Source organism: Bombina bombina, chromosome 5 (assembly GCF_027579735.1).
Source record: "Bombina bombina isolate aBomBom1 chromosome 5, aBomBom1.pri, whole genome shotgun sequence".
Classification (NCBI taxonomy): domain Eukaryota; kingdom Metazoa; phylum Chordata; class Amphibia; order Anura; family Bombinatoridae; genus Bombina; species Bombina bombina.
Genome location: NC_069503.1, coordinates 786,677,526 through 786,703,693, shown reverse-complemented (window position 1 = coordinate 786,703,693; position 26,168 = coordinate 786,677,526). Strand labels below are relative to the sequence as shown.

At 41.4% G+C, this 26,168-nt stretch overlaps 1 protein-coding gene across 1 annotated transcript in view; it reads right to left on the bottom strand.

The window, feature by feature from the left end:
- TMX3 (thioredoxin related transmembrane protein 3) overlaps positions 1 to 26,168 on the bottom strand; it is a 403,888-nt gene that overhangs the window by 8,428 nt on the left and 369,292 nt on the right. Inside the window, exon 15 of the mRNA XM_053714874.1 lies at positions 21,188 to 21,256. Within this exon, the coding sequence (XP_053570849.1) occupies positions 21,188 to 21,256 (69 nt within the window). The remainder of the gene's footprint in view (positions 1 to 21,187; positions 21,257 to 26,168) is intronic.

Here is a 26,168-nt window from a genome sequence, read left to right as displayed (position 1 = left end):
TTGGCTTGAGAAGTATTACCCTCTTGCTTAGAGGACGTAGCACTTGGGGCTGGTCCGTTTCTACGAAAGGGACGAAAATTAGGTTTATTTTTGGCCTTGAAAGACCTATCCTGAGGAAGGGCGTGGCCCTTACCCCCAGTGATATCAGAGATAATCTCTTTCAAGTCAGGGCCAAACAGCGTTTTCCCCTTGAAAGGAATGTTAAGCAATTTGTTCTTGGAAGACGCATCCGCTGACCAAGATTTCAACCAAAGCGCTCTGCGCGCCACAATAGCAAACCCAGAATTTTTCGCCGCTAACCTAGCCAATTGCAAAGTGGCGTCTAGGGTGAAAGAATTAGCCAATTTGAGAGCACGGATTCTGTCCATAATCTCCTCATAAGGAGGAGAATCACTAGTGATCGCCTTTTCTAGCTCATCGAACCAGAAACATGCGGCTGTAGTGACAGGGACAATGCATGAAATTGGTTGTAGAAGGTAACCTTGCTGAACAAACATCTTTTTAAGCAAACCTTCTAATTTTTTATCCATAGGATCTTTGAAAGCACAACTATCTTCTATGGGTATAGTGGTGCGTTTGTTTAAAGTAGAAACCGCCCCCTCGACCTTGGGGACTGTCTGCCATAAGTCCTTTCTGGGGTCGACCATAGGAAACAATTTTTTAAATATGGGGGGAGGGACGAAAGGTATACCGGGCCTTTCCCATTCTTTATTTACAATGTCCGCCACCCGCTTGGGTATAGGAAAAGCTTCTGGGGGCCCCGGGACCTCTAGGAACTTGTCCATTTTACATAGTTTCTCTGGGATGATCAAATTCTCACAATCATCCAGAGTGGATAACACCTCCTTAAGCAGAGCGCGGAGATGTTCCAACTTAAATTTAAATGTAATCACATCAGGTTCAGCTTGTTGAGAAATTTTCCCTGAATCTGAAATTTCTCCCTCAGACAAAACCTCCCTGGCCCCCTCAGACTGGTGTAGGGGCCCTTCAGAAACAATATCATCAGCGTCCTCATGCTCTTCAGTATTATCTAAAACAGAGCAGTCGCGCTTACGCTGATAAGTGGGCATTTTGGCTAAAATGTTTTTGATAGAATTATCCATTACAGCCGTTAATTGTTACATAGTAAGGAGTATTGGCGCGCTAGATGTACTAGGGGCCTCCTGAGTGGGCAAGACTGGCGTAGACGAAGGAGGGGATGATGCCGTACCATGCTTACTCCCCTCACTTGAGGAATCATCTTGGGCATCATTTTCTCTAAATTTTGTGTCACATAAATCACATCTATTTAAATGAGAAGGAACCTTGGCTTCCCCACATTCAGAACACAGTCTATCTGGTAGTTCAGACATGTTAAACAGGCATAAACTTGATAACAAAGTACAAAAAACGTTTTAAAATAAAACCGTTACTGTCACTTTAAATTTTAAACTGAACACACTTTATTACTGCAATTGCGAAAAAATATGAAGGAATTGTTCAAAATTCACCAAAATTTCACCACAGTGTCTTAAAGCCTTAAAAGTATTGCACACCAAATTTGGAAGCTTTAACCCTTAAAATAACGGAACCGGAGCCATTTTTATCTTTAACCCCTTTACAGTCCCTGGTATCTGCTTTGCTGAGACCCAACCAAGCCCAAAGGGGAATACGATACCAAATGACGCCTTCAGAAAGTCTTTTCTATGTATCAGAGCTCCTCACACATGCGACTGCATGTCATGCTTCTCAAAAACAAGTGCGCAATACCGGCGCGAAAATGAGACTCTGCCTATGATTAGGGAAAGCCCCTAGAGAATAAGGTGTCCAAAACAGTGCCTGCCGATATTATTTTACAAAATACCCAGATTAAAATGATTCCTCAAGGCTAAATATGTTTATATATGAATCGATTTAGCCCAGAAAATGTCTACAGTCTTAAAAAGCCCTTGTGAAGCCCTTATTTACTGTCTGTAATAAAAATGGCTTACCGGATCCCATAGGGAAAATGACAGCTTCCAGCATTACATCGTCTTGTTAGAATGTGTCATACCTCAAGCAGCAAAATTCTGCTCACTGTTCCCTCAACTGAAGTTAATTCCTCTCAACAGTCCTGTGTGGAACAGCCATCGATTTTAGTAACGGTTGCTAAAATCATTTTCCTCTTACAAACAGAAATCTTCATCTCTTTTCTGTTTCAGAGTAAATAGTACATACCAGCACTATTTTAAAATAACAAACTCTTGATTGAATAATAAAAACTACAGTTAAACACTAAAAAACTCTAAGCCATCTCCGTGGAGATGTTGCCTGTACAACGGCAAAGAGAATGACTGGGGTAGGCGGAGCCTAGGAGGGATCATGTGACCAGCTTTGCTGGGCTCTTTGCCATTTCCTGTTGGGGAAGAGAATATCCCACAAGTAAGGATGACGCCGTGGACCGGACACACCTATGTTGGAGAAAGCTCATTTACCTCCAATCACAGTAGACATAAAAGAATCTAAACCAGGCCCAAATAGACTGCTCTAAAAACTACTCAGACAAAACTCAGAGAGTAGAGGCTGTCGTAACACAAACAATGCTAATTGCAGGTCTAAAAAGAAAACCTGCTTGTTGAAAAGCCTTTCTATGGAAAGATTCTAACTTTCTATTTATAGGGTTTTTAAAATAAGTAAACCTCAAGAGGGATAGTAGTTCATCTAGCCAGAGTACAAATGGCCCCATCTACTTTAGAGATAGTTTCCCAAAGCTCTATATTAGAAGCAGAAAAACATAATTTATGTAAGAACTTACCGGATAAATTCATTTCTTTCATATTGGCAAGAGTCCATGAGCTAGTGACGTATGGGTTATACAATCCTACCAGGAGGGTCAAAGTTTCCCAAACCTCAAAATGTCTATAAATACACCCCTCACCACACCCACAATTCAGTTTAATGAATAGCCAAGTAGTGGGGTGAAAAAGAAAGGAGTAAAAAGCAAGCAAAGGAATTTGGAAATAATTGTGCTTTATACAAAAAAATCATAACCACCATAAAAAGGGTGGGCCTCATGGACTCTTGCCAATATGAAAGAAATGAATTTATCAGGTAAGTTCTTACATAAATTATGTTTTCTTTCATGTAATTGGCAAGAGTCCATGAGCTAGTGACGTATGGGATAGCAATAGCCAAGAAGTGGAACTCCATGCAAGAGTCACTAGAGAGGGAGGGATAAAATAAAAACAGCAATTTCGCTGAAAAAAATTAATCCACAACCCAAATATAAGTTTATTCTCATAAATGAAAGGAAAAACTTAAATCATAAGCAGAAGAATCAAACTGAAACAGCTACATGAAAAATTTTTCAAGCAAAAACTGCTTTCAGAATAAGCAAATACATCAAAATGGTATAATTTAGTAAATGTATGCAAAGAAGACCAAGTTGCTACTTTGCAAATCTGATCAACTGAAGCTTCATTCTTAAAAGCCCACAAAGTGGAGACTGATCTAATAGAATGAGCTGGAATCCTCTGAGGCGGGGTCTGACCCGACTCCAAATAAGCGTGATGAGTCAAAAGCTTTAACCACGATGCCAAAGACCAGAACCAGAAAGGATAACTAATAGACTAGAAGTCTTCCTGAAATCTTTAGTAGCTTCAACATAATATTTCAGAGCTCTCACCACATCCAAAGAATGTAAGGATCTCTCCAAAGAATTATTAGGATTAGGACACAAGGAAAGGGCAACAATTTCTCTATTAAAGGGCCATTATACACTCAAAAAAATATAGGCTATTTAAATTAAGCACCAAAAGAAGATAAAGTTTATAATTGACATGTGTTAGCAATTTTGCTGCTAACTCTCCTAAAAATGATTATAAAGTTTCTAATCCTCTCAGTGCATGAGAATACGAACGTAATCTCCACTAGCTTCAGAGCAAGGCTTTTTCTATGCTCCCTAGCTAGTGTCCTTTACAGCCAGCCCCCATGCTGGGGCTGTCTGTGTAATAGATAAGCCTGTCACAAATCCCCTCACCTCTCTCAGCCGTTTCTTCCTGACTGCTTACACTGGCTGGGCACGATCTCACTCCCCCTCTGTCCTCCCGGTAAGCATTCTGTAGACACAAGGGGAATATTCCACTCACAGCTCTGTGAAACATGATCCTGAGATGTTTTACAGAGCTGTGTGTGAAAATATTCAGAGTGCCGTAATGAGGACAACGAGGGAGTCAGATTATATGCACAGTTGCACTGTTTTTTTATATGGGCAGATGTATTTTACATGTATATCAGCTGAGCCTGAGAGATGTAGACAGAGCATTTTATTGTATCTGTAACAAACAGCACATGAGTTAAATCACAGGGATTTTACCCCAGCACATTCTCTGTTTCATATTCTGCACCTCGGCAACATCCAGAGCTCCGCCCCCAGCTTTACAGCTACAATTTGAATATTTATGAGGAGGCAGGAGAGTGGGAGTAGCTGGGGGCGGAGCTCTGGATGTTGCCGAGTCATGGACACAATCTATCTGGAAACCTAAAAAGGTGACACTTATCTGAGGAATCAGAGAACTTTTTAGTAAATTGATCTTCCAACCATGTTTTCGAAGAAACAACACTAGTTGATTCGTGTAAGATTCTTCAGATTATAAAGACTGAGCTAATACCAAGAAATCGTCCAAATAAGGAAACACCGCAATACCCCGCTCTCTGATTACAGAGAGTAGGGCACCAAGGACCTTAGAAAAGATTCATAGAGCTGTCGCTAGGCCAAAAGGAAGAGTGAAAAATTGGTAAAGCTTGTCTAAAAAAGAGAATCTCAGAAACTGAAAATGAACTGGATGAATCAAAATATGAAGATATGCACCCTGTAAGTCTATGGTGGACATATAATGCCTTTACTGAACAAAAGGCAGAATAATCCTTATAGTCACCATTTTGAAAGTTGGTACTCTTACATAACGAATCAAAAAAAATTCAGATCTATAACTGGCCTGAATTAATTTTCTTTCTTTGGGACAATGAATAGATTTGAAAAAAACCCCAAACCCTGTTCCTGAAACGGAACTGGCATGATTACCCCTGAAACTTCAGGTCTGAAACACAGTTCAGGAAAGCCTAAGCCTTGCGCGAGAGAAAATATCTTCTCACAGGAGGTCTTACTCTGAATCCTATTCGGTACCACTGAGAAATCTTAATCTGCCCCCTACCAGCTGAGCTGGAATGAGGGCGACACCTACATGCGGATTTAGGGGCTGGCTTTGGTTCCTTAAAAGGCTTGGATTGAATCCAATTTTAAGAAAATTTCCAATTGGAAACAGATTCCTTGGGGGAAGGAATAGGTTTCTGTTCCTTATTTAGTCGAAAGGAACAAAAACGGTTAGAAGCTTTAGATTTACCCTTAAGTCTTATCCTAAGGCAAAAAAACAGAATTTATGCTTACCTGATAAATTACTTTCTCCAACGGTGTGTCCGGTCCACGGCGTCATCCTTACTTGTGGGAATATCTCTTCCCCAACAGGAAATGGCAAAGAGTCCCAGCAAAGCTGGCCATATAGTCCCTCCTAGGCTCCGCCCACCCCAGTCATTCGACCGACGGACAGGAGGAAAATATAGGAGAAACCATATGGTACCGTGGTGACTGTAGTTAGAGAAAATAATTCATCAGACCTGATTAAAAAACCAGGGCGGGCCGTGGACCGGACACACCGTTGGAGAAAGTAATTTATCAGGTAAGCATAAATTCTGTTTTCTCCAACATTGGTGTGTCCGGTCCACTGCGTCATCCTTACTTGTGGGAACCAATACCAAAGCTTTAGGACACGGATGAAGGGAGGGAGCAAATCAGGTTACCTAAACGGAAGGCACCACGGCTTGCAAAACCTTTCTCCCAAAAATAGCCTCCGAAGAAGTAAAAGTATCAAATTTGTAAAATTTGGCAAAAGTGTGCAGTGAAGACCAAGTCGCTGCCTTACATATCTGATCAACAGAAGCCTCGTTCTTGAAGGCCCATGTGGAAGCCACAGCCCTAGTGGAGTGAGCTGTGATTCTTTCAGGAGGCTGCCGTTCGGCAGTCTCGTAAGCCAATCGGATAATGCTTTTAAGCCAAAAGGAAAGAGAGGTAGAAGTCGCTTTTTGACCTCTCCTTTTACCAGAAGAGACGACAAACAAAGAAGATGTTTGTCTGAAATCTTTTGTAGCTTCTAAATAGAATTTTAGAGCACGGACTACGTCCAAATTGTGTAACAAACGTTCCTTCTTTGAAACTGGATTCGGACACAAAGAAGGTACAACTATCTCCTGGTTAATATTTTTGTTAGAAACAACCTTTGGAAGAAAACCAGGCTTAGTACGCAAAACCACCTTATCTGCATGGAACACCAGATAGGGCGGAGAACACTGCAGAGCAGATAACTCTGAAACTCTTCTAGCAGAAGAAATAGCAACCAAAAACAAAACTTTCCAAGATAACAACTTAATATCTATGGAATGTAGAGGTTCAAACGGAACCCCTTGAAGAACTGAAAGAACTAGATTTAAACTCCAGGGAGGAGTCAAAGGTCTGTAAACAGGCTTGATCCTAACCAGAGCCTGAACAAATGCTTGAACATCTGGCACTGCTGCCAGTCGTTTGTGTAGTAAGACAGATAAAGCAGAAATCTGTCCCTTTAGAGAACTCGCAGATAATCCTTTATCCAAACCTTCTTGCAGAAAGGAAAGAATCTTAGGAATTTTTATCTTATTCCATGGGAATCCCTTGGATTCACACCAGCAGATATATCTTTTCCATATTTTATGGTAAATCTTTCTAGTTACCGGTTTTCTGGCCTGAACCAGAGTATCTATCACAGAATCTGAAAACCCACGCTTTGATAGAATCAAGCGTTCAATCTCCAAGCCGTCAGCTGGAGGGAGACCAGATTTGGATGTTCGAATGGACCCTGAACAAGAAGGTCCTGTCTCAAAGGTAGCTTCCATGGTGGAACCGATGACATATTCACCAGGTCTGCATACCAAGTCCTGCGTGGCCACGCAGGAGCTATCAAGATCACCGAGGCCCTCTCCTGTTTGATCCTGGCTACCAGCCTGGGAATGAGAGGAAACGGTGGAAACACATAAGCTAGGTTGAAGGTCCAAGGTGCTACTAGTGCATCCACTAGAGTCGCCTTGGGATCCCTGGACCTGGACCCGTAGCAAGGAACCTTGAAGTTCTGACGAGACGCCATCAGATCCATATCTGGAATGCCCCATAATTGCGTCAACTGGGCAAAGATCTCCGGGTGGAGTTCCCACTCCCCCGGATGGAATGTCTGACGACTCAAGTAATCCGCTTCCCAGTTTTCCACACCTGGGATGTGGATCGCAGACAGGTGGCAGGAGTGATCCTCCGCCCATTGTATTATTTTGGTCACTTCTTTCATCGCCAGGGAACTCCTTGTTCCCCCCTGATGATTGATATACTCAACAGTCGTGTGCAACGGCAAAGAGAATGACTGGGGTGGGCGGAGCCTAGGAGGGACTATATGGCCAGCTTTGCTGGGACTCTTTGCCATTTCCTTTTGGGGAAGAGATATTCCCACAAGTAAGGATGACGCCGTGGACCGGACACACCAATGTTGGAGAAACTCCCTTACCCAGTGACAGTTGAAATAATCAAATCCAACTGAGAACCAAATAACTTATTACCTTGGGAAGAAAGAGATAGCAATCTGGACTTAGAAGTTATGTCAGCATTCCAAGATTTAAGCCACAAAGCTCTTCTAGCTAAAATAGCTAAAGACATAGATTTAACATCAATTTTGATGAAAAAAATGGCATCACAAATAAACTGAATAGCATGTTGAAGCAAGCGAACAATGCTAGATAAATCATAATCAAATTCTTTTTGTGATAATTTTCCAACCAAAAAGTTGATGCAGCTGCAACATCAGCCAAAGAAAATGCAGGCCTGAGAAGATGACCTGAATATAAATAGGCTTTCTTTAGATAAGATTCAAGTTTCCTATCTAAAGGATTTAAAAAAAGAAGTACTATCTTCTATAGGAATAGTAGTACACTAAGAGTAGAGATAGCCCCATCAACTTTGGGGGTCTGTTCCCAAAACTCCAATGTAACTGCTGGCAAAGGATACAATTTAAAAAATAAAAAAAAAAAACCTTTAAAGAAGGAATAAAAGAAGTACCAGGCCTATTACATTCCTTAGAAATCATATCAGAAATAGCATCAGGAACTGGAAAAACCTCTGGAAAAACCACAGGAGGTTTATAAACAGAATTTAAGCGTTTACTAGTTTTAATATCAAGAGGACTAGTCTCCTCAATATCCAATATAATCAACACTTCTTTAACAAAGAACAAATGTACTCCATTTTAAATAAATAAGTAGATTTGTTAGTGTCAATATCTGAGGAAGGATCTTCTGAATCAGATAGATCCTCATCAGAGAAAGATAATTCAATATGTTGTCGGTCATTTGAAATTTCATCTACTTTATGAAAAGTTTAAAAGACCTTTACATTTATTCGAAGGCGGGATGGCAGACAAAGTCTTCTGAATAGAATCAGCAATAAATTCTTATAAATTCACAGCTATATCTTGTACATTAGATGTTAAAGGAACAGCAACAGGCAATGTACTATTACTGATGGACACATTCTCTGCATGTAAAAGTTTATCATGACAACTTATTACAAACATCAAGAAAATAGAGAGACGCACTCACTGAGACAGAACAATAGCTAGGAAAACTTCTGTGCTTGTCCACAAGGCCAGTGTCACTCAGGGTGCAGTCTCTTTTTGCACACTATGCCTTTTCACAGAGAATAAATATCCTGTAGCATATCAGTCTGATCCTGCCCAATGACAGTCCAGCACCGAAATACCAGGCAATTCTTCTCTGAACAAGACAAACAACAAAGCCCAGACGTACGTTTCGGCCTCTCTTGGGCCTCGTCAGTGAGGTGCAGTTGCATATCTCTAGGGCATGTGTGCAAGGAGTCCAACGTCTGGTTTCCCCCTTTTACTCTTAGGGAGACCTAAGAGTAATTTACATAAAATCAAGAAACTAGAGAGACGCACTCACTGAGACAGAACAATAGCTAGAAAAACTTCTGTGCTTGTCCACAAGGCCAGTGCCACTCAGGGTGCAGTCTCCTTTTGCACACTATGCCTTTTCACAGAGAAAAAATATCCTGTAGCATATCAGTCTGATCCTGCCCAATTACAGTCCAGCACCGAAATACCAGGCAATTCTTCTCTGAACAAGACAAACAACAAACCCCAACAAACTACAGGATATTTTTTCTCTGTGAAGGGGCATAGTGTGCTAAAAGAGTATGCACCCTGAGTGGCACCCTATAATAAAATGAACAGGCACAGAAGTTTTTCTAGCTTTTGTTCTGTCTCAGCTGAGTGCATCTCTCTCTCTCTTTTTATTTATGCAAATTGCTCTTGGGTCTCCCTAAGAGTAAAAGGGGAAACCAGACGTGGACTCCTTGCACACATGCCCTTAGAGAGATGCGACTGCACCTCACTGACGAGGCCCACAGAAGGCCGAAACGATCGTCTGGGGTTTTTGTTTCTCTTGTTCAGAGAAGAATTGCCAGGTATTTCGGTGCTGGACTGTCATTGGGCATGGTCAGACTTATATGCTATAGGATATTTTTTCTCTGTGAAGGGGCATAGTGTGCTAAGAGAGTATGCACCCTGAGTGGCACCCTATAATAAAATGAACAGGCACAGAAGTTTTTCTAGCTTTTGTTCGGTCTCAGCTGAGTGCATCTCTCTCTCTCTTTTTATTTATGCAAATTGCTCTTGGGTCTCCCTAAAAGTAAAAGGGGAAACCAGACGTGGACTCCTTGCACACATGCCCTTAGAGAGATGCGACTGCACCTCACTGATGAGGCCCACAGAAGGCCGAAACGATCGTCTGGGGTTGTTGTTTCTCTTATTCAGAGAAGAATTGCCTGGTATTTCGGTGCTGGACTGTCATTGGGCACGGTCAGACTGATATGCTACAGGATATTTTTTCTCTGTGAAGGGGCATAGTGTGCTAAAAGAGTATGCACCCAGAGTGGCACCCTATAATAAAATGAACAGGCACGGAAGTTTTTCTAGCCTTTGTTCTGTCTCAGCTGAGTGCATCTCTCTCTCTCTCTTTTTATTTATGCAAATTGCTCTTGGGTCTCCCTAAGAGTAAAAGGGGAAACCAGACATGGACTCCTTGCACACATGCCCTTAGAGAGATGCGACTGCACCTCACTGACGAGGCCCACAGAAGGCAGAAACGATCGTCTGGGGTTTGTTGTTTTCTGATATGCTACAGGATATTTTTTCTCTGTGAAGGGGCATAGTGTGCTAAAAGAGTATGCACCCTGAGTGGCACCCTATAATAAAATGAACAGGCACGGAAGTTTTTCTAGCTTTTGTTCGGTCTCAGCTGAGTGCATTTTTTTTTTTTTTTAACTTATTACAAACCACAGCTGGAGATATAATCTCCACAAGATTACAACAAATGTACTTAGCTTTGGTAGAACTGTTATCAGTCAGCAGGGTTCCAACAGTGATTTCTGAGACAGGATCAGATTGAGACATCTTGCAAATGTAAGAGAAAAAACAACATATAAAGCAAAAACAGAATTTATGCTTACCTGATAAATTACTTTCTCCAATGGTGTGTCCGGTCCACGGCGTCATCCATTACTTGTGGGAATATTCTCTTCCCCAACAAGAAATGGCAAAGAGCACAGCAAAAGCTGTCCATATAGCCCCTCCTCAGGCTCCGCCCCCCAGTCATTCGACCGACGGTTAGGAGAAAAAAGGAGAAACTATAGGGTGCCGTGGTGACTGTAGTGTATAGAGAAAGACATTTTTCAAACCTGATTAAAAAACCAGGGCGGGCCGTGGACTGGACATACCGTTGGAGAAAGTAATTTATCAGGTAAGCATAAATTCTGTTTTCTCCAACATTGGTGTGTCCGGTCCACACGTCATCCATTACTTGTGGGAACCAATACCAAAGCTTTAGGACACGGATGAAGGGAGGGAGCAAATCAGGTTATCTAAACAGAAGGCACCACGGCTTGCAAAACCTTTCTCCCAAAAACAGCCTCCGAATAAGCAAAAGTATCAAATTTGTAAAATTTGGCAAATGTATGCAGTGAAGACCAAGTCGCTGCCTTACAGATCTGTTCAACAGAAGCCTCATTCTTGAAAGCCCATGTGGAAGCCACAGCTCTAGTAGAGTGAGCTGTAATTCGTTCAGGAGGCTGCCTTCCAGCAGTCTCATAATCCAACCGGATGATGCTTTTCAGCCAGAAAGACAGAGAGGTCGCAGTCGCCTTTTGACCTCTCCTCTTGCCAGAATAGACGACAAATAAGGACGATGTTTGTCTGAAGTCTTTAGTTGCTTTTAGATAAAACTTCAAAGCACGAACCACATCAAGACTGTGTAACAGACGTTCCTTGTTAGAAACTGGGTTAGGACACAGAGAAGGAACAACTATTTCCTGGTTAATATTCTTAATGGAAACCACTTTTGGAAGAAAACCAGGCTTGGTACGTAAAACGACCTTATCTGTATGAAACACCAGATAGGGTGAATTACACTGCAAAGCAGACAATTCAGAAACTCTTCTAGCAGAAAAAATGGCAAACAAAAACAAAACTTTCCAAGATAGTAACTTAATATCTATGGAATGTAGAGGTTCAAACGGAACCCCTTGAAGAACTGAAAGAACTAAATTTAGACTCCATGGAGGAGCCACAGGTCTGTAGACAGGCTTGATTCTGACTAAAGCCTGTACGAACGCCTGAACATCTGGCACGGCTGCCAGACGCTTGTGCAACAAAACAGACAGAGCAGATATCTGTCCTTTTAGGGAACTAGCTGACAGACCTTTCTCCAATCCTTCTTGGAGAAAAGATGGTATCCTTGGAATCCTAATCTTACTCCATGAGTAACCCTTGGATTCGCACCAGCAAAGATATTTCCGCCATATCTTATGGTAAATCTTCCTGGTGACAGGCTTTCTAGCCTGAATCATAGTATCTATAACTGATTCCGAAAACCCACGCTTAGCTAGAATCAAGCGTTCAATCTCCAAGCAGTCAGTTGCAGAGCAACTAGGTTTGGATGTTCGAATGGACCTTGGATTAGAAGGTCCTGCCTCAAAGGTAGCTTCCATGGTGGAACCGATGACATATTCACCAGGTCTGCATACCAAGTCCTGCGTGGCCACACAGGAGCTATTAGAATTACCGAAGCCTTCTCCTGTTTGATCCTGGCTACTAGCCGGGGGAGAAGAGGAAACGGTGGAAAGACATAAGCTAGATTGAACGACCAAGGCGCCACTAAGGCATCTACCAATGTCGCCTTGGGATCCCTGGACCTGGACCCGTAACGTGGAACTTTGGAGTTCTGACGTGACGCCATAAGATCCAGATCTGGAAGGCCCCATAGTTGAGTTAACTGGGCAAAAACCTCCGGGTGAAGTTCCCACTCCCCCGGATGGAAAGTCTGACGACTCAGATAATCCGCTTCCCAGTTGTCCACTCCTGGGATGTGAATTGCTGATAGATGGCAGGAGTGATCCTCTGCCCATTTGATGATCTTGGATACCTCCCTCATCGCCAAAATGTTTATCGGGAGAAGAGATTCTTCCCGAGACCAAAGACCCTGAGCTTTCAGGGACTCCCAGACCGCACCCCAGCCTAAGAGGCTGGTGTCGGTTGTGACAATGATCCACTCTGGTCTGCGGAAACTCATTCCCTGAGACAGGTGATCCTGAGACAACCACCAGAGGAGTGAGTTTCTGGTCCATTTGTATCTGGGGAGACAAATCTGCATAATCCCCATTCCACTGTTTGAGCATGCACAGTTGCAGTGGTCTTAAATGAATTCGAGCAAAGGGAACCACGTCCATTGCCGCAACCATTAGTCCTATTGCCTCCATGCACTGAGCTATGGAGGGTTGAGGAATGGATTGAAGAACTCGACAAGTGTTCAAAAGTTTTAACTTCCTGACCTCCGTCAGAAAGATCTTCATTTCTACCGAGTCTATTATTGTTCCCAGGAAGGGAACCCTTGTGAACGGGGACAGAGAACTCTTTTCTATGTTCACCTTCCACCCGTGAGACCTTAGAAAGGCTAGAACAATGTCCGCATGAGCCTTTGCTTTGTGAAAGGACGACGCTTGTATTAAGATGTCGTCTAGGTAAGGTGCTACTGCAATGCCCCTTGGCCTTAGCACCGCTAGAAGGGACCCTAGCACCTTTGTGAAAATTCTGGGGGCCGTGGCCAATCCGAAGGGAAGAGCCACAAACTGGTAATGCTTGTCCAGAAAGGCGAACCTTAGGAACTGATGGTGATCTTTGTGGATAGGAATATGCAGGTACGCATCCCTTAAGTCCACGGTAGTCATATATTGACCCTCCTGGATCATTGGTAAAATTGTCTGAATGGTTTCCATTTTGAATGATGGAACTCTGAGGAATTTGTTTAGGATTTTTAAATCCAGAATTGGCCTGAAAGTTCCTTCCTTTTTGGGAACTACAAACAGGTTTGAGTAAAAACCCAGTCCTTGTTCTGCTGTTGGAACTGGGTGTATCACTCCCATTTTCAAAAGGTCTTCTACGCAATGTAAGAATGCCTGTCTCTTTATCTGGTCTAAAGATAAGCGAGACATGTGGAACCTTCCCTTTGGAGGAAAGTCCTTGAATTCCAGAAGATACCCCTGAGAGACAATTTCTAGAGCCCAGGGGTCCGGAACATCTCTTGCCCAAGCCTGAGCAAAGAGAGAAAGTCTGCCCCCTACTAGATCCGGTCCCGGATCGGGGGCTACCCCTTCATGCTGTCTTGGTAGCAGCAGCAGGCTTCTTGGCCTGTTTACCCTTGTTCCAGCCTTGCAATGGTTTCCATGCTGGTTTGGGCTGGGATGTGTTACCCTCTTGCCTAGTGGCTGTAGAGGTAGAAGCCGGTCCGTTCCTGAAATTGCGAAAGGAACGAAAATTAGACTTATTTTTAGCTTTGAAAGGTCTATCCTGTGGAAGGGCATGGCCCTTTCCCGCGGTGATATCTGAAATAATTTCTTTCAACTCTGGCCCGAATAGGGTCTTACCCTTGAAAGGAATATTAAGCAATTTTGTTTTGGATGACACATCCGCCGCAACGATTTTAGCCAAAGCGCTCTACGCGCCACTATTGCGAAACCAGAATTTTTCGCCGCAAATTTAGCTAACTGCAAAGCGGCAACTGTAATGAAAGAATTAGCCAACTTCAGGGCGTGAATTCTGTCCATGACTTCATCATAAGAAGTCTCCTTCTGGAGCGAGTTTTCTAGTTCCTCAAACCAAAAAGCTGCTGCAGTGGTTACAGGAATAATGCAAGAAATTGGTTGAAGAAGAAAAACCTTGTTGAACAAAAATTTTCTTAAGTAAACCTTCTAATTTTTTATCCATAGGATCTTTGAAAGCGCAACTGTCTTCTATTGGTATAGTCGTGCGCTTAGCTAGCGTTGAAACTACCCCCTCTAGCTTGGGGACCGTCTGCCACGCGTCCCTTCTGGGGTCAACAATTGGGAACATTTTCTTAAATATTGGAGGGGGAAAAAAAGGTACACCTAGCTTCTCCCACTCCTTATTCACTATATCCGCCACCCTCTTAGGTATCGGAAACGCATCAGTGTGTACTGGGACCTCTAAGAATTTATCCATTTTACACAATTTTTCTGGGACCACCAAGGGGTCACAATCATCAAGTGTAGCTAGGACCTCCTTAAGTAGGGCGCGGAGGTGTTCTAGCTTAAATTTAAACGCTATGGTATCAGGCTCTGCCTGCTGAGAAATTTCTCCTGTGTCAGAAATTTCTCCCTCAGACAGGCCCTCCCTCACTGCCAAGTCAGATTGATGTGAGGGCACTACAGATAAATTATCCTCTGCGTCTGCTTGCTCATTCTCTGTATTTAACACTGAGCAATCACACTTCCTTGGAAAAGCTGGCAGTTTGGATAAAAATGCTGCGAGAGAATTATCCATTACTGCTGCTAACTGCTGCATAGTAATAGCAATTGGAGCGCTAGATGTACTGGGCATCGCTTGCGCGGGCATAGCTGGTGTTGACACAGAAGGAGGGAATAGCGGGCTATCCTCACTACCTTCAGCTAAAGAATCATCTTGGGCTACATCTTTAAGCGTGATTGTACGGTCCTTAAGCTGTTTGGACGCTATGGCACACTTCACACATAAATTTAATGGGGGAACCACCTTGGCCTTTAAACATACAGAACATAGGCTATCTGAAGGGTCAGACATGTTTGACAGACTTAGACAGAACTTCAATGCAATAAAAACTATTTTTGACAAAAACGTTACTGTCTCTTTAAATTATAAAAGTGCACACTTTATTACTGAAACATCAGAAAACCATCAAATAAACATCCGATTTGAATTAAATTTTCACCACAGTGTCTTAATGCTTTGTGAAGATTGCACACACATTTTCAAACCAATTAACCCCTTAATGCCCAAACCGGAGCTAATAACAGCAGTAAACCGGTTAAAAACACTAAAGTCCCATGCCACAGTCTCTACTGTGGCCTTTACCTTCCTTAGGGATTATTTAAAGGGACAGTCTACACCAGAATGTTTATTGTTTAAAAAGATAGATAATCCCTTTATTACCCATTCCCCAGTTTTGCATAACTAACACAGTAATAATAATATACTTTTAACCTCTGTGATTATCTTGTATCTAAGCCTCTGCAAACTGCCCCTTTTTTCAGTTCTTTTGACAGACTTGCAGTCTAGCCAATCAGTGTCTGCTCCCAGATAACTTCACGTGCACAAGCACAGTGTTATCTATATGAAATACGTGAACTAACACCCTCTAGTGGTGAAAAACTGTTAAATACAATCTGAAAGAGGTGGGCTTCAAGGTCTAAGAAATTAGCATATGAACCTCCTAGGTTAAGCTTTCAACTAAGAATACCAAGAGAACAAAGCAAAATTGGTGATAAAAGTAAATTGGAAAATTGTTTAAAATTGCATGCTCTATCTGAATCATGAAAGTTTATTTTGGCCTATACTGTCCCTTTAAGTAGGAAATAAGCCTCTCTGAAGTCCTTTCTGATGCCTCTGGACTCCCCACGTGAAGCTGCATGAACTGCCTAGTGAAAACAACTGCGCAATTGAGGCGCGAAAATGAGGCCTACTCCCTCTACATTCCAGAGTGGAGGGGCCTTTCTGACTGGATTAGGTGTCTAAATAACTGCCAGGCGTAATATTAAACCCCATAAGTGTTTCAAAGTCTGAAAAAACACCTTATTTATACTTCAAACATGCCAAAAAGCAATCGATTTAGCCCACAATAGTGTCAACCAGCATAGAGCCCTTAAAATAAGCCATAATTTTATACAGAGTCTAAGAAAAATGGCTTACCTATCCCAGAGGGGATTACTGACAGTCTTCTAGCATTACTTGGTCTTATTAGAAAAATGACTGATCATACCTGAAGCATATAAGCCTGCAAACTGTTCCCCCCAACTGAAGTTCTCTGGTATTCAACAGTCCTGCGTGGGAACAGCAATGGATTTTAGTTACTGGTGCTAAAATCATATTCCTCTCAGCAGAAATCTTCATCACTTTCTGCTGCAGAGTAAATAGTACAAGCCGGCACTATTTTAAAATAACAAACTCTTGATAGAAGAAATAAAAAACTACAACTAATACCACATACTCTTTACCACCCCCGTGGAGATGCTACTAGTTAGAGCGGCAAAGAGAATGCCTGGCGGGGCGGAGCCTGAGGGGAGCTATATGGACAGCTCTGCTGTGTAAACAGTTCAGGGTGTCGTCCTCCTATGTAGGTGCGCTCAGGAAGCAAAAGATGATGGTAGTCGACGGCTTCCGAAATGTGGAAACCAGGCTGCTCTTCCGATAATAGACAAGGTAAGTGGTATCTGTAGCGAAGGAAAGAAGGCGCCAAATAGGGTGATATCGCTACAAACAAATTGGATGGCAAAGTGATATAGGTTATTACTCACAAGCCGGGCGGCACTGGATTGTGCCTTCACAAGCAGACCGGGACCTCAGCGTCGCCCAGAAGACCAACCAAGGCAATACCCAATCGAAGGTCAGGAACACGCTACCGACAGCCAATCAGGACCCAAAGTGGTAACACACCTTCCTTTCAAAATCTACGGGTCTCTGCACTCCCAACTGGGAATAGATAGTACACCACAGATGCCGGGAAATTCCTCCGATTCCTCGGTAGTGATGAAGGAAATAGAATAGTGGATAAAGGGGAGAACAAACTCCAGCAGGATATGTAAAAACAAGTTTATTAAAATGTTTTAAAAAAGCAACGCGTTTCTCGGCTAAACAGAGCCGTTTCATCAGGCTATAACCTTATTATTTATTATTAAAGCCTGATGAAACGGCTCTGTGTAGCCGAGAAACGCGTTGCTTTTTAAAAACATTTTAATTCCATCCCTATAAAAACTTAAAACTGCACATACCTTATTGCAGGATACCCTGCACGCCATTCTCCCTCTGAAGTTACCTCACCCCTCAGACATATGTGAGAACAGCAGTGGATCTTAGTTACTTCTGCTAAGATCATAGAAAACACAGGCAGATTCTTCTTCTAAATGCTGCCTGAGATAAAATAGTACAACTCCGGTACAATTTAAAAACAATAAACTTTTGATTGAAGAAAAAAACTAACTATATTACACCACTTTCCTCTTACTACCTCCAGCTATGTTGAGAGTTGCAAGAGAATGACTGGATATGGCAGTTAGGGGAGGAGCTATATAGCAGCTCTGCTGTGGGTGATCTTCTTGCAACTTCCTGTTGGGAAGGAGAATATCCCACAAGTAATAGATGATCCGTGGACTGGATACACCTTACAAGAGAAACTGTATACCCTGACTGAATCATACAGCTGTATACCCTGACTGAATCATACAGCTGTATACCCAGACTGAATCATACAGCTGTATACCCAGACTGAATCATACAGCTGTATACCCAGACTGAATCATACAGCTGTATACCCAGACTGAATCATACAGCTGTATACCCAGACTGAATCATACAGCTGTATACCCAGACTGAATCATACAGCTGTATACCCAGACTGAATCATACAGCTGTATACCCAGACTGAATCATACAGCTGTATACCCAGACTGAATCATACAGCTGTATACCCAGACTGAATCATACAGCTGTATACCCAGACTGAATCATACAGCTGTATACCCAGACTGAATCATACAGCTGTATACCCAGACTGAATCATACAGCTGTATACCCAGACTGAATCATACAGCTGTATACCCAGACTGAATCATACAGCTGTATACCCAGACTGAATCATACAGCTGTATACCCAGACTGAATCATACAGCTGTATACCCAGACTGAATCATACAGCTGTATACCCAGACTGAATCATACAGCTGTATACCCAGACTGAATCATACAGCTGTATACCCAGACTGAATCATACAGCTGTATACCCAGACTGAATCATACAGCTGTATACCCAGACTGAATCATACAGCTGTATACCCAGACTGAATCATACAGCTGTATACCCAGACTGAATCATACAGCTGTATACCCAGACTGAATCATACAGCTGTATACCCAGACTGAATCATACAGCTGTATACCCAGACTGAATCATACAGCTGTATACCCAGACTGAATCATACAGCTGTATACCCAGACTGAATCATACAGCTGTATACCCAGACTGAATCATACAGCTGTATACCCAGACTGAATCATACAGCTGTATACCCAGACTGAATCATACAGCTGTATACCCAGACTGAATCATACAGCTGTATACCCAGACTGAATCATACAGCTGTATACCCAGACTGAATCATACAGCTGTATACCCAGACTGAATCATACAGCTGTATACCCAGACTGAATCATACAGCTGTATACCCAGACTGAATCATACAGCTGTATACCCAGACTGAATCATACAGCTGTATACCCAGACTGAATCATACAGCTGTATACCCAGACTGAATCATACAGCTGTATACCCAGACTGAATCATACAGCTGTATACCCAGACTGAATCATACAGCTGTATACCCAGACTGAATCATACAGCTGTATACCCAGACTGAATCATACAGCTGTATACCCAGACTGAATCATACAGCTGTATACCCAGACTGAATCATACAGCTGTATACCCAGACTGAATCATACAGCTGTATACCCAGACTGAATCATACAGCTGTATACCCAGACTGAATCATACAACTGTATACCCAGACTGAATCATACAACTGTATACCCAGACTGAATCATACAACTGTATACCCAGACTGAATCATACAACTGTATACCCAGACTGAATCATACAACTGTATACCCTGACTGAATCATACAACTGTATACCCTGACTGAATCATACAACTGTATACCCTGACTGAATCATACAACTGTATACCCTGACTGAATCATACAACTGTATACCCTGACTGAATCATAAAACTGAATACCCTGACTGAATCATAAAACTGTATACCCTGACTGAATCATAAAACTGTATACTCTGACTGAATCATAAAACTGTATACTCTGTCTGAATCATAAAACTGTATACCCTGTCTGAATCATAAAACTGTATACCCTGACTGAATCATAAAACTGTATACTCTGACTGAATCATAAAACTGTATACTCTGACTGAATCATAAAACTGTATACTCTGACTGAATCATAAAACTGTATACTCTGACTGAATCATAAAACTGTATACTCTGACTGAATCATAAAACTGTATACCCTGACTGAATCATAAAACTGTATACCCTGACTGAATCATAAAACTGTATACCCTGACTGAATCATAAAACTGTATACCCTGACTGAATCATAAAACTGTATACCCTGACTGAATCATAAAACTGTATACCCTGACTGAATCATAAAACTGTATACTCTGACTGAATCATAAAACTGTGTACCCTGACTGAATCATAAAACTGTATACCCTGACTGAATCATAAAACTGTATACCCTGACTGAATCATAAAACTGTATACCCTGACTGAATCATACAACTGTATACCCTGACTGAATCATACAACTGTATACCCTGACTGAATCATACAACTGTATACCCTGACTGAATCATACAACTGTATACCCTGACTGAATCATACAACTGTATACCCTGACTGAATCATACAACTGTATACCCTGACTGAATCATACAACTGTATACCCTGACTGAATCATACAACTGTATACCCTGACTGAATCATACAACTGTATACCCTGACTGAATCATACAACTGTATACTCTGACTGAATCATAAAACTGTATACTCTGACTGAATCATAAAACTGTATACTCTGTCTGAATCATAAAACTGTATACTCTGACTGAATCATAAAATAGTATACTCTGTCTGAATCATAAAACTGTATACCCTGACTGAATCATAAATCTGTATACCCTGACTGAATCATAAAACTGTATACCCTGACAATCATAAAACTGTATACTCTGACTGAATCATAAAATTGTATACTCTGTCTGAATCATAAAACTGTATACCCTGACTGAATCATAAAACATTTGGGTTTTATGTCCCTTTATGACCACAATTTTCAAAAGTTAGATTACAGAGAAAGGTAACAAAATACATTATAAAAGTATACTGCAAATTGCCTGTCTTTTTATTTAAAAATAATGAAACATTTTACAAGTACAATCTCAAGGTGTTTAGTACACCTTCAAGGAGTATTTTACATAAGTATAAAGAGCTAGAAACGGCTGGTGTTTATATATGACTAAAATATGTGAATAAAACAAGATTTCATATCTGTCTGTATTATATATATATATATATTTATATATATATATATATATATATATATAAAATTTCCCTGATTTTTTTCTACTGCTTTTTATGGTCAGCATTTTTATTGCTGCGTAGTAATCTGAAGCAGGAGAACAAAATTGTCTCTTATTTCACAGATCAGTGGGTAAAGATATATAATATGAAGTTTTCCACTTATTTTGCCACAAGAAAGGTTTCTGAATATAAAAGTAGCATAAAGAAAAACATTTTCTTCAAAGCTTTTTTTAATGACTGTGTGTACAGAGATACTGTGCCAAGATTTTATTTTCTTCACATACAGGCCTAATATTAAACGGAATTCTAGTATTATATTTTACTTACCACTACTGTAGATTTGGCATCGTAAACTACTCTCTTGATTCTCTGCAGTATTCCATCGCCGCCCTGAGCCTGAAATTATAAAAGTATTAAGAACATAACAAAAATGTGTCACTAAACAATGTTCCACACAGTTTGACATAAAGCTGCAATGTAATTGCTTCCATTTTTACTTTCTGCAGATAGTTGTGTGTGTGCAATCTAACAATATAAATAATATAATTAAGCCACTTGGTATACAAAGTAACAGGGGGCGCTATACTACAAACAGTACTGTAAATGGAAGAAGAATCCCTGTGTCTGATCCAAAAGAATAATCAAAACCACCAGGGCAGCTCCTTTTCTTAAAGTGCGGTAAACCCAACATGTATCTACAAATGGGCGCCTCATGGTATAGACAGTGTTATTTATGAAACAAATATAAAATGGTTCACTCACAAGTAAGATGGCACTATATAGAGGGATAGTGCAAATAGGCAGGCTAGATGTCGCTCCCGGCAACTACCTACAGGGGAATTCTTCCTATAACATAAGAGTCTCCAAAATCCTAGAGCAGCCACTTTCCGCAAACAGTACACTGCAGCTTGATAAAAGTGCTAAAAACTTTAATAAAACATAAGCGAGATGTTAAAAAACATACGAGTTTCTTAGCTCAAAATACGAGCCGTTTACTCAGGCATGACAATAAAATGGAAGTGAGCTCTTTATATGCATCATTGTATGCAGACGTTGCAATAGTAATTATTATTGTTTACAGAAACACCTGAAATATGCTACTATATTGCATCATGATCAAAACAAATACAGAACGTCTAAAAGGGATCAACAGTGGTATTTGCACGTGTATTATCTGACTTATGTATAATCATTCTAATATGCACCACAATAGAAAAAAAAAAGAAAAGAAGACTAAAAACAATTCAGTCACATGACCGCAGTGGAGATCACATGACTGCTTTTATCCAATAGTATCTGCTACAATCAGCAATTCTTCATAGTCCACCTTTAGAATGTGTAGCGGTCTCATAATGCGACGTTTTTGTAGTTTGTTTTTTAAATTAATAGCATCTTCAGCTATGAGACTGTGATACATGTAAGTTATGTAGCCTCTCTGATGCACTTTTTTTTAGTTTGAGACTTTTTTTCTATGCCTTTCATCTTTTTATATCATCTTTTCATTAAAGGGACATGAAACCCAAATTTTTTCTTTCATGATTCAGATAGAGCATGCAATTTTAAGCAACTTTCTAATTTACTCCTATTATCAATTTTTTCTTCATTCTATTGGTATGCTTTGTTGAATGAGCAGAAATGCACTACTGGTTACTGACTGAACACATGGATGAGCCAATGACAATCAGTATATATATGCAGCCACCAATCAGCAGCTAGAACCTAGGCTCTTTGCGGCTCCTGAGCTTTCCTAGATAAACCTTTCAGCAAAGCATAACAAGAGAAGGAAGCAAATTAAATAAAAGTAAATTGGAAAGTTCTTTAAAATTGTATTATCTGTCTGAATCATGATCGAAAAAATTTGGGTTTCATGTACCTTTAATTTCCCTTTAAGATATAATACCACTTAGGTTTCATAAATATCTGTTTAGGGGTTCCACAGACACTACAGATGATGGAATTTCAGTTACGTGTACGTTTGTATCAATAAGAACTTACAATTTACTGGGGTTATGTGACTGCATTGTTTTTAGTTTTAGAATGATTATACATAACAGTCAGATAATACACATGCAAATTCCACTGTTGATCCCTTTTAGACGTTCTATATTTGTTTTGATGCAAGTTAATAGCATATTTTAGGTGTTTCTGTAAACAATAATCAGTGCATATAATGATGTATATACAGTGGGTATTGAAAATAATCACATTTTGTTGCTTTGCAGCCAGAAATAAAGACACATTTTTTGTTTAACCAGTTGTAATTACTTAGTGCAACTTATAACATTCAAGTGAAAGATATAACACCAACATGTCAGGCAAAAAAAAAAAACCAATTCAAAAACAAAATCACTGAGTTGGAAAAAGGATCACCTCTCCTAAAATTAAATTGTAAACTCAAACTCAGGTGTAGCTAATCACCTTCTCAACGGCACACACAAAGCCATCTGACCTTCAACTGTGATCAGCTGTGGGCATATTGATTAGCTCAGCATGAAAAAAGCTTCCCTGGGGCATCTCAGTCCCTGGTAGTGCAAATGAAGCAAACAATCAACTATGCGTGGCAAGGCACTGTCAAAAGATCTCCGGGAAAATGTTGTGGACAGGCACAAGTAAGGATATGGATACAAAAAAATATCAAGGGCTTTATCAATGCCTAGAAGCACAGTGAAGTCTATTATTAAGAAGTGGAAGGTATTTGGTACAACACAGACTCTCTCTGGATCAGAACGTTGCTCCAAATTGAATGAAAGAGCCAGGAGGAAACTGGTCAGAGAGGCTACCAAGAGGCCCACAGCAACACTGAAGCAGTTGCAGGAATTTATAACACAGAGTGGTCATTGTGCGCATGTGACAACAATATCACACATTCTCTACAATTGTGGCTTGTATGGGAGGGTTGCAAGAAAAAAACAGAATTTATGTTTACCTGATAAATTACTTTCTCCAACGGTGTGTCCGGTCCACGGCGTCATCCTTACTTGTGGGATATTCTCTTCCCCAACAGGAAATGGCAAAGAGCCCAGCAAAGCTGGTCACATGATCCCTCCTAGGCTCCGCCTACCCCAGTCATTCGACCGACGTTAAGGAGGAATATTTGCATAGGAGAAACCATATGGTACCGTGGTGACTGTAGTTAAAGAAAATAAATCATCAGACCTGATTAAAAAAACCAGGGCGGGCCGTGGACCGGACACACCGTTTGAGAAAGTAATTTATCAGGTAAACATAAATTCTGTTTTCTCCAACATAGGTGTGTCCGGTCCACGGCGTCATCCTTACTTGTGGGAACCAATACCAAAGCTTTAGGACACGGATGAAGGGAGGGAGCAAATCAGGTCACCTAAATGGAAGGCACCACGGCTTGCAAAACCTTTCTCCCAAAAATAGCCTCAGAAGAAGCAAAAGTATCAAACTTGTAAAATTTGGTAAAAGTGTGCAGTGAAGACCAAGTCGCTGCCCTACATATCTGATCAACAGAAGCCTCGTTCTTGAAGGCCCATGTGGAAGCCACAGCCCTAGTGGAATGAGCTGTGATTCTTTCGGGAGGCTGCCGTCCGGTAGTCTCGTAAGCCAATCTGATGATGCTTTTAATCCAAAAAGAGAGAGAGGTAGAAGTTGCTTTTTGACCTCTCCTTTTACCGGAATAAACAACAAACAAGGAAGATGTTTGTCTAAAATCCTTTGTAGCATCTAAATAGAATTTTAGAGCGCGAACAACATCCAAATTGTGCAACAAACGTTCCTTCTTTGAAACTGGTTTCGGACACAGAGAAGGTACGATAATCTCCTGGTTAATGTTTTTGTTAGAAACAACTTTTGGAAGAAAACCAGGTTTAGTACGTAAAACCACCTTATCTGCATGGAACACCAGATAAGGAGGAGAACACTGCAGAGCAGATAATTCTGAAACTCTTCTAGCAGAAGAAATTGCAACTAAAAACAAAACTTTCCAAGATAATAACTTAATATCAACGGAATGCAAGGGTTCAAACGGAACCCCCTGAAGAACTGAAAGAACTAAATTGAGACTCCAAGGAGGAGTCAAAGGTTTGTAAACAGGCTTAATTCTAACCAGAGCCTGAACAAAGGCTTGAACATCTGGCACAGCGGCCAGCTTTTTGTGAAGTAACACAGACAAGGCAGAAATCTGTCCCTTCAGGGAACTTGCAGATAATCCTTTTTCCAAACCTTCTTGAAGGAAGGATAGAATCCTAGGAATCCTAACCTTGTCCCAAGGGAATCCTTTAGATTCACACCAACAGATATATTTTTTCCAAATTTTGTGGTAAATCTTTCTAGTTACAGGCTTTCTGGCCTGAACAAGAGTATCGATAACAGAATCTGAGAATCCTCGCTTCGATAAGATCAAGCGTTCAATCTCCAAGTAGTCAGCTGGAGTGAAACCAGATTCGGATGTTCGAACGGACCCTGAACAAGAAGGTCTCGTCTCAAAGGTAGCTTCCAAGGAGGAGCCGATGACATATTCACCAGATCTGCGTACCAAGTCCTGCGTGGCCACGCAGGAGCTATCAAGATCACAGACGCCCTCTCCTGATTGATCCTGGCTACCAGCCTGGGGATGAGAGGAAACGGCGGGAACACATAAGCTAGTTTGAAGGTCCAAAGTGCTACTAGTGCATCCACTAGAGCCGCCTTGGGATCCCTGGATCTGGACCCGTAGCAAGGAACTTTGAAGTTCTGACGAGAGGCCATCAGATCCATGTCTGGAATGCCCCACAGCTGAGTGACTTGGGCAAAGATTTCCGGATGGAGTTCCCACTCCCCCGGATGCAATGTCTGACGACTCAGAAAATCCGCTTCCCAATTTTCCACTCCTGGGATGTGGATAGCAGACAGGTGGCAGGAGTGAGACTCCGCCCATAGAATGATTTTGGTCACTTCTTCCATCGCCAGGGAACTCCTTGTTCCCCCCTGATGGTTGATGTACGCAACAGTTGTCATGTTGTCTGATTGAAACCGTATGAACTTGGCCCTCGCTAGCTGAGGCCAAGCCTTGAGAGCATTGAATATCGCTCTCAGTTCCAGAATATTTATCGGTAGAAGAGATTCTTCCCGAGACCAAAGACCCTGAGCTTTCAGGGATCCCCAGACCGCGCCCCAGCCCATCAGACTGGCGTCGGTCGTGACAATGACCCACTCTGGTCTGCGGAATGTCATCCCTCGTGACAGGTTGTCCAGGGACAGCCACCAACGGAGTGAGTCTCTGGTCCTCTGATTTACTTGTATCTTCGGAGACAAGTCTGTATAGTCCCCATTCCACTGACTGAGCATGCACAGTTGTAATGGT